The sequence below is a fragment of the Carettochelys insculpta genome, chromosome 1 (genome assembly GCF_033958435.1).
Source record: "Carettochelys insculpta isolate YL-2023 chromosome 1, ASM3395843v1, whole genome shotgun sequence".
NCBI classification, from domain to species: Eukaryota; Metazoa; Chordata; order Testudines; family Carettochelyidae; genus Carettochelys; species Carettochelys insculpta.
The window spans coordinates 91,047,808-91,057,840 of NC_134137.1; the positions used below are offsets into that span (position 1 = coordinate 91,047,808).

Below are 10,033 nucleotides of genomic sequence, written 5' to 3' on the forward strand. Positions count from 1 at the left end.
AAAGAAGAGACCTCAATACTTCATCCATTAAGAGAGAACAGAGGACATAATATGTTACTATTTGTGCATCACTTATTATGCTTTCAGCTCCTCTCATCCCATGGTGCTCTTTGGTTACATAAAATGTCCACAAACTATGCTACCCAAAAGAACCCTACTCTCATATCAAATGACTAGGCCAAATGTATTTGTGGATCTCTGCCCACAGGTGATTGCAGAAATAAGTTTCAGTAAAGCAGGATCATATTCATTTCACCAAGATTCTTTAATTATTCTCCAAATCAGGAAAACATCCCATCTGATAACATTAGGCACAAAAGTTGCAAGTACATTATGGACACTGCTTTAAAATAGCCAACATTTTTGCTACTGTCAAGTGACTTAAATAGGCAGAAACAGACATGGCATAGAGAGGTAGGCATTTTTTATGAGAAACCGTAAAAATTATGACATGATCTTCTAAGAATGCCCAACTATTACTACTTTCCTCAATCTGACTCTTTAAAACTGTAGTCTTAAAATGAATGCTTCAGTACATCATTTGGATAGACCATACCTTCCACCTGATCAACCACATTTTATTTCTGTTTAAGGTATTATTGTCCTGGTAAAATGGAGTTTGATGATATTAATTTCGATACCCAATGAGTTATTTGCCAATGTTCTTGCACATTATCTATAATCTGCACACCATCTGGGAAAGGAAACTGTAAACTGTGAAATAATTCATTATACTGTATTATCTACCAATATCTGATTCTGAGTCCCCACATCAGACCAAATTTGCATGAAAGTCAGAGTTTACCTGAGGATCAGAACACAAACAGCAATGTAGCCAACTGAGTTATGCGGGTGGGGTTTGTTTCTTTCCCTCTCTCACGCACAGGCAGGCATGCTTTCGCAGTGAATGCCAAAAGTCACCAGGGCAGGTTTCTCCATGGCATGTATTTGGCAAGGTACTAGCAGTGACCTTCTTCTAACTTTAAGTATTGGGTCAGATTCTGCTCTCAATGACTCCATCCTCCTGAGTAAAAAAAGGGTGCAGTTTTCAATCATGTTAGCTCAATCCAACTGAAAGATTTTTTTAGCTTTTAGTAAAGCACAGGCTAACGCTTCTGAGCTAGGTTTCTGCTTGGCCTAAACTAGTACATTTTGTGTGAACTAGGATTTAAAGATATGGTGTTAACACATTAACATGCTAGCTAACATACCGGAGACACTAGGTTTAAAGTGATAAACCACTCAAGTTATTGCCTACACTTTTCCAACATAGTTAGCACATATTAGCTAAAAATTTATTAGCAACACACCTTAAATCCCAATCCACACATCGCTTAAGTGTCGTATTACTCTCAATGATTAGTAATGGATATAACTTTACAGCAAAATTTGGCCAGTTATCTTTAATTAAGAACTGAGCTGATGTTGGCAATCATTCTTAAGTTAAGTCCAGATTTAGATTTGACTACAGTAAGATTCTGGAGGAAAGGAAAAAAAACTATTCATGCAAGATACCTAGTTAGTTAACCACCAAATATAAATTAAAAGTAGCATTTGCTTGTCAGTACATGTGCACTAATGTGCAACTTTAATTTGTCAAAATAGCGAGGGCACATTCCAGTTTGAACTTTAGCATGATGCATTCAACTATATTTTTAAAAATAGATATCTAAGTCAAAAAAACCCCCTCAATATTCAGAATACCAAATTCGTTAATACAAGATAACAAATTTCAGTTATTTGATGCTATGATTTGTATTTTTATTTCCAAACATGCAATCTCAGAAGTAAAGTCTTTAAGCAACTGTGCAATCTGAATATTTCTATGGCTACTTTCAGGAAGTACAAATGCAAGAACTGCATATGCCACCTTTGAGGTAGGCTTGACCCACTGCAAGAACTGGGAGGCAGTGAATACATGAAGCACCAGTCAGCCCTTCACTATCTGAATGCACTGTTTCTAAACAAATTGATTTGATCAACCCGTTGACAAATATGGTATGAGTCCTACTCAAAAGCATAGTCACAACAGTATTTGTGCACTCTTGAAAGAATTCTTATGCTATGCAAGCATTTACTTGACTAATCCCATTCACCTATGTAAAGATAAATAGCTTGTCTTTTTACACCCGTCAGTCAGTCAGTCATTTGGTGCTGAGAAATAAAGAAATCTAGCTTGCTCTTTCACATGGGGGGTGGGGGGTAGACAGGCTTGTGTATCAACTATTTTTCATTAGCAAACTAGTTAGGGCTTGCACCTTCTAAATTCACTTGACAGTTGATAACCAGCACGCACACACTTCCACACAGAAGGATTTTTCCCCACTGCAAATCCACATAAAACACTCCAAATGTCAGAAACCAGAGTTAAAAGTAATGGGTAAAAATCTTCAAATTCCTGTCACTCCAAGGGTAAACTTGTACTAAACAAGTTCTTAATTTATTAATTTTATCCTTGTCTTTGGTGGAGAGGACTCAGAGCAAACTGTGTGTTTTCTTAAATGGCAACCTAAAAACAAGAAGCGTAAAATCATCATTAAGACCCTACGCTTGGAGACAGACACTCAGAACAGGAAACTGTTAATAAAGAAAGGTAAATCATTTTCTAAACTTCCAGTGGCAAACTTGGCAGTGAAAGAATTTTGACCTCAGTGGAAGGTAACTGCCACACGTGAGAAATCAACTAAGCAACTTCCTTTAGAGAGAGGCAAATGTTTGACACACTGCTGGACTTCTTTCAGATCTGTCACTCCTTGTCTCCTCTTAACCAATAATGATACAAACTCTTTGAGCTAACCACATTAACTGTCCATTTTTCCAGTGAGTACTGAAACAGTGCAGGGTAAACTTTTTTTGTGCACTAGTATTATTTATTTCCAATTTAAAGCACAAAAAGTTCATCACTTAACAGGATAGACTTCAGAGTTGATAATTCCTAGCTTGGAATGAGTTCATGCATTGTCCTGCACTCATTTTCCTCCTATGATTTGCAAGTAGTATTATTCATATCCTTTCTGTAAGAATACAAAAACTGCATTATTTGCAGTTAAAGCTTTTGTTTTCATTAATCTAAAGCTCTTGAATCAATTTATTATCTTAACCACATTATAAGCATGTTTCTTTGAACTTTCCCCTTTAAAAAACAAACACCTCATATGAGATTTTCCAAATCAGAGCAATGAAGGGGAAAAAAAAATGACAAGCAGCCCAGTTTAATTTCAAACGTTAATATATTTTCTATTTTATAGTGAACATATGCATCTGTCACCCCTTATTTGCAGCAACTATGACGTCCTCATAAGAAGGGGTGACATTTGTAAGATGCCTCTTAAAATAAATATTTCTTTTTTATAAAATAATAAAACTTCAAATAAATATTCTTTACACTAAACAATATGTTGAAAAAATTAGAAAATAAAAGCTGAATTTTACAGAAACTGTACAATATACATGAAGTCCAAAGGGAAAATCAAAGTCTTGAAATAGAGGGTTTCTGTCAGGCAAAAAATACAATCTAAAAACATACTGATTGATTCACATTCTTCCGAATGTACAACATATTAGTATAATATTTTGTGATTGTGCCATGTTCTATGACACTATTTGTTTTTCACAGTTGAAAATATTATCATATATACAAAAATATAGCACATTATCTCTGGCAGAAAACAATAAAAAAAAAAAGGAGTCATTTGCTAATTTACAAATTTTGCAAGTATTATTCACAAACAATAGAGTCACCTAGGAGTGTCTGTGTTGCTTTAGCTTATGCAATATATGGGTCACAATGTACAGCGTCCCATATTTGAGCTCCATTAGTTCAGTTCTACCAAGCCTATCAGTTAAGATGGCACACGTGCAGAAAAACAGTTCACTGCAAACAGCGAAGTAAACCCCTAGCCTTTCTACTAACAGTGCCAAAGTTATAGCTGTTTAGATGGTTGCATATGCGGGTTAAAAGAATCCATATTACTTTAGTATTCCTGAATTAGCGATGCTATGTTGGCTTTTCAAAGTTCCTGGGGGGAATACTGGGAACTTTGCAACAAACTGTGTTTGAATGTTTACAGCGGCATCCAGGCCTGTTTACACGGTCATAACACCCCTGGCACAATTTAAGGCAACCCTTGGCTGGTAGATAACACCACAAACAAGGCAAAACGAGGGACACAACACCCATGGCAGACCATCTAGTGCAGCAGTGCGACTGGCCACAAGAGCATGGATTATCAGCACAGTTGTCCTCATCATCATTAGAGCAGTGATAGAAGAGGCCTTTCACACAGCAAACACAAGTCCCATAATCAACCACGTTCTGGGCTGAGCAAAGACACTGCTTGTCACAGATCCAACAGGATGGCAGGGTCCTGGGATAAGTGCACTCCTTACACTTACATTTTCCACAGTCCTCGCACCGATAGACATGCACGCCCAAGTCTTCTTTGCTCAGGGGCTTCAGCTCACTCGACTTGAACTCTGACTTGGGCTGCACCCTGATTATCCCATCAGCCACTGGCCCCGAAGATGACCCTATAAGTCTGTGTTCAGACGAATTACTGCTTGTACTTGTCCTTGTACTGCTCCGTGAACCTGTACTGACTGTACTGATGGACCGGGACAGGGGTGCCCGGGAGGAAGCGTGTACCTGCGCGTGTTGGACCCTTGCAAGATGTCGATGCTCAGGCAAGCCATGGGGTCTTTCATTTTTGTGCTGGCTTGCTGGACGAGGGGCAGGCTTAACCCCTGGTCGCGGAGCCACTGTTGGTCCTTCTGTGTACTCATTTGTATTTCGGATGGCCCTGATCTGGTCCAGTGATAACACGTGAACCTGTTGTGTCAAAACATCTCTCAGGTCAGATTCTCCCTGCTGCCTCCCATTGTCACGGCGAACCGGTAGCAAAGACTGGGACCCACTGCCATTCTGAGCTCTTGTCTCCATCAGTATCCTGAAGAGTGGTCACTCCAACAGGCTTAGAACACATCTGAAATCCTGCAGCAAGAAAGAGAAGTTTCACTGTTGTGTCACATTGCACATTTGCAAATTGTCTTTCCTCCTCAAGGATTCCTGCGCACTTTACCAATTAAATAAGTACACCACCATTAAAATGGAACCACATGTGAGCTGAAGAGCAGGAAGCCAGACTGGGTACAACTACTCTGTACCTGTCTGATTTTTCTAAAGAGACTCTTACTTTTACTAAACACTCACAGGGAGGTTTTTCTGCAGCCATGCCAGTCAGGTTTATAAGAACTCATCATGAAGATCCACATCCAGTCAACTTCTGATGAAACGGTTTTTACTCAAGAAAGGTCATAACCTAATACATCTGTTAGTTTCTAAGCTGCCTCAGGACTGCCTATTGCACAGAACTCAGTTTATCAATAATGCAAGGAGAGAGAGTTTAGCTGATCCCAGGAGGACTTTAACCTGTGATTCCAGGAAATCTAGGTATTTAAAACCTGATGCTGAGACCTCCCAGTTATCCTCTGGCTAGAACATGTATTTTACCACAACCACTTAAAGTGACTCTTCCTTTCACATAACACTATTAAAAACACATTTTTCATAAAGGACAGCTACACATATTTTAGAAAGTATGAGACCTGCTGACAGCAGACATTTAATTCTTCAGCTCTATTTAAAACTGGGCAGTATTTTGCTAGGCTAGTCTCTTTACACATTAAACTTAGCATGATGTAAATAGGAAACTGTAGTTTAATACCAATGGCCCCAAGAAAAACACTAAACAGCAATAAAATGTTTGAGGTGAGACACTGAGTTAGTGCTACCAAAAACTTCAACAGCAGAAGTAAAAAATCTTTCCAAGGTTGTGACGTGTGTCACTTGTGTACGTCATATCAGTTAATTTATTTCTTATTAAACACTGCTGCTGAATTGTTTTTAAACTTTAGCTACTGATTATAATTCAAATATTGGGCATGACCAGAAGAGAGAATTTATGGAACAAAAATATTTAGAATACAATCTGAATACTAGAATCCAAGAAGATTATTTGACTAAAGATACATCACTAAGCAATTAAGAATGGAACTTGCTTAAGGAATTCAGTGGAAACCCAATGAAACATACATAAAACTAGGGAAAATCAGTATCTGATTAACATCATAAGCTTATAATAAATATACACTGATCCTGAGTACCATGATTAATAAATCTGCACATCAGAATTTACCATTATGGCATTTTTTAATGACTAATAAAGTCAACAAAAATTTAAAGTCCAAAGCAATTTGTTTCAACTTAACAAATTATGAGCCCTTGTTTCTTGCAAGGGCCACACAATGTCTTCAGTTATATACAGAAAGGGCACCATAGTGCTTCTCAGTATACATCACTTACCAACAATAAAAAATATCACACTACAGTACTGTAACATATGGTCCAACAGACACTTCAACAGTGAACATCTCCCAAGCTGTCTTTATTTTAAAATCAAAGGAAAGCATTTAACCTCTTAACCACTGGTTACTTTTCAAGCCAAAATAAGTTCTCTTTATTTTATTTTGCAAGCTAGTATTTTTCTAAAAAGATGTAATTAAATAAAAAAAATTAGGTATGTTCATAGTGTTAAATCCTGGCTTTCACCTGCTGCAAATCCTGATTCGCAGCAAGCGACAGCGCACATCTCAAATTCTAGTATTGCCTTCAAATTAAAACACTTGCAAAGAGAAAAGTTTAAATCCAACGTCCAGCATTCACAAGCCCTCACTGGAAATGATTTAAAGAGAACAAAGTTAAATCAAGGGTCTCCCTACCTTGAGAGAAATTTGCAACATTACATATCCCTCTTCTTCCAATTCTAGACTTAAATTCAAAGAGGTGTGTTTTGCCTCTGCAGTACTGTTAACTCTGAAACTACCACAGACTCTGGCGGGCAGGCTCCAAAAGAGAAGGATCTTGGAAACTGAACCCCTTCAAATAAGGGGCAAGCTGCAGAAGAAAATACTGCTCTTTTCTCCCTTTCCTTTTATAGGCTTCATCTTTGCCCAGAGCAACGTGCTCAGCAGGTGGGGCACTTCAGTTCCTTCCTTCTTTCAGGACTGGCTAATCAAGTAAGCCTCACAAATGCAGACAACCTGGAGATAAACAGGAGACATCCTCTGGGGTGGAAGAGGGAGGCGGCTTCTACAGTTGCCTTATCAGTAAAGTCAAGCCCATGCTTCCTTTTAACTATTGTGCATCCACTCCCCACCCCCGGGAAGGAGATGCCGGAGGCGTGTGAGTTATATAAAGCTTCCAGTTCCTTCACTGCTTCTCGTTTGAGCGAACACTTCCAAAGTAGCTCAGGGAAGCCCAGGCTGCCCCTTCGAGCACCAGTTCCAACTCTTGGGAGTCAGCCGCAGGCCCCCTCGCCAGTGCTGCTACCAGTCTGCTCATTTTCTGTCCCCCGCGTGGATTTCAACCAGCTCCCCGAACAAGAAAATACGAAGTGGCACCGCCGGAGCTTGCAGCCTAACAGCCAGCCCCTGGGTTGTATGGCACTCAGAGCTCTGGCTGGATCCCTTAACAGGCAAGATGCAGCCACACTGATTTTTGCACGGCTGTTTGCCTATAGTTGTTGCAGGGAACCCGATTTCCTCCCCCCGGGGTAAACTCGGCTGATCTCAGAGCTCCCTTCCCTCACACCCACCCTCTCCCCCCTTACCGACTAGGAGACGAGCAAGAGAAACGCGGTTTTGTCTGAGTTAAAGCGATTCACCGCTCGAAGAAGCCGAAGTCCGCTCCCTGGCTGAGCAGAGCTGCCCTGATTTGCTAACCCGGGCTGGGGAAAGGGGCTAGGTGTCTCCTCTGCCCGCCTGGGGAAGTTTAAAACGCCCGGTGCCCCTTGTGGGCTCTGCAAACCCCAGGCCGTGTTGGCGGGGAGAAGGGAAGCCTAAGGGGGAAGGGTTCTCTGCCCATGGAGTTCAGTTCGGGCTCGGAAGCCTGCCCAGCGCGCCCCCACCAGCCACCTTCTCGGCTTTGGAAGTGTCTGAAACCCCCAGCAAGGGCCGAGCGTGTGATCAGACTGTGGATGAGGGCAAAGGGATTTCTCCATCGGGGTGGGGCAAACTGACACACACACAACTTGCTGCACGCCCCAGGAACTGTTGCAAAGCAAAGCACCACGGCTGGGGAGCCTTTCCCCGCCGCCCCGGACTCTTTCAGCCCTACCCTCCCCCCGCCACAATGCAACCCGGGGAGGACGGACTCCCTGTCACATCGAGAATCTGTTGACTGGTATCGCAAGGAAAACACAGCAGGCGTGAGATCACTTCCGAACTGCCCAAGTCTCACTGAGAGCCAACCTTCAGTGTGCACAGGCACCAAGAGATACAAACACCCCCCTCCCCCCGCAACGCTGTGTAATCCTCTGAGCCGGGATTTACCAGCACTTCCCCGTCTGCGGCCGTAGGAGACTAGAGCGTGCAAAGAAGTCACCCGAGTTGCGTTACGTGCTTGCAGTGTTTCTCAGCCCCGGCTCCCTGCAAAGTGCTCGGACCTGAGCAATGATCTGCGCCCCCATGGCGCGGGGCTGGAGGGGGGCCCTCGCTGCCAAGTCATTTCGAGGGAAACCAAACGTGCACAGCTCTGGGCAAACGCCGCCCGCCTCCCCCTCCCCCGCCAGGCTCCCCCGAGAAAGAAATCTCGCTGAAGTTCCACGGCCAGCGCCCGGGGTGATGGGATCTGTTCCCGGCTTGGGAAGGGCTCGGCCTTACCCAGACATTTCCACGCGCTCCTCGGCACAAACGGGGCTGGGAGCAAAGCTTGTTTTGCAAAGAAGGAAAAGGCTCTCACCGTGATCGCGGCACCGCAGCAACCCCCACGCGCTCTCTGGTGTGTTCTTCTTCCTGCGGGTGGCAAGTAAATCCAGCCTGCAGCAAAAAACAAACAAAAAAAAACTTGTCCAAACTCAGCTCTAGTCCGACTTGCAAATCAGTCTCTCCAAAAATCCAGCGCGACGTGACCTCCCTGTCCCCCGAGCGATTAGCAACATAAACCTCTTGGAAAGGTCTCCGGGTGGGGGTGGGGGGGGATTCTTTGCCCCTAAAAAGAAATCACTCACTCGCTATTTCCTCTTTTCCCCCCCTCCTCAATGGGCAGGAGGCCGAATCGCCAATACCGAGTCACTCTTGTTGCTGCTGCAAACGAACCTGGGGCGGCCGGGTGGGGGAAAGCCACAGCAAAGCAAATCAAGTGGCTCTCCAATGAAATCCCAGCGCTTTCTTCTTCGGAGCGCCTCCGAAACAGCAGTCGGGGCTCTGCTGAGAAGCTGCCGGCTGGAGGCTCCCCTCTCTAGCTTTCTCGCCCGCTCTGGAACCGTGTGAGCCTCGCAGGCAGCGCAGGGGCTTGCAGGGGGGGCGGGTGTTTTGGAAGCGCAGCGGGTTTGTGGTGGTGCCTGTTGTGTGTTTGGAGGCGGAGGAGGAGGCGGCCGGTTTGAGCTCGGGGCTGCAGGGGCTGGGGCGTTTAGCTGCTCGCTCCCGCTCCCTCTCTCTCTTTTCCTTTCCGGAGGAGGCAGGGGGAGCGCTCGGCAAAAGCAGCTGTAAATGGCGTCATGTGGATCTGAGGAGGAACAGAGCAGTTGTTGTCCCAGAGGATATATCGCATCCGGTCCCAGCTCATTGGCCCTGCCGGGCTACATTCACTCACACTCCCAGCGCCCTGCCAGCGCTGCGAGCCGCAGGAGGCATTCAAAAGGGCAACGGCACCGAGCGAGCTGGAGGGGGGCGGGCGGGCGGACGACTTGCCCTGTCGCTGCGAGCAGCGCGGCTGCTCCAATGCTGTTGCAAACGTTATCGCGGCGGTGGGCCGGGCCTGGGCACTGGGCTGCCTAGCGCCGCGGCAGCTCCCTCCCAGGGCCGCTGAGCTGGGGAAGAGGCTCCGTGGTGCAAAGCAACACAGCCCTGAGTACGTGCGGGACCCTGCTCAGCAAAACAAAGGCGGCGTGGCACGAGCTCCCCCCGCCCCGCGGCAGCCCCCCGATGTTGAGTTTTAGCAGGAAACAAAACGGAGGCAGACGCGTGTGCACTGGAG

The 10,033-nt window shown here is 44.5% G+C and overlaps 1 protein-coding gene across 5 annotated transcripts in view; it reads right to left on the reverse strand.

Annotated features, from left to right (window-relative positions):
* The window catches only part of SPRY2 (sprouty RTK signaling antagonist 2), a 55,473-nt gene extending 45,772 nt beyond the window's left edge, over positions 1-9,701 (reverse strand). Inside the window, exons 1-3 of one of the 5 annotated variants that reach the window (XM_074989144.1) lie at positions 9,154-9,701; positions 8,798-8,874; positions 139-4,990 (exon numbers count right to left, since the gene is read on the reverse strand). In XM_074989144.1, coding sequence (XP_074845245.1) covers positions 3,998-4,939 — 942 coding nt within the window. In that variant the 5' untranslated portion in view covers positions 4,940-4,990; positions 8,798-8,874; positions 9,154-9,701 and the 3' untranslated portion in view covers positions 139-3,997. Of the gene's footprint in view, positions 1-137; positions 4,991-5,209; positions 5,584-6,777; positions 7,103-8,797 lie in introns of those variants that run through there. The other 4 variants (XM_074989137.1, XR_012644870.1, XM_074989147.1 and 1 more) reach the window with 4 other exon arrangements.
* Between the last annotated feature and the right edge of the window lie 332 nt (positions 9,702-10,033).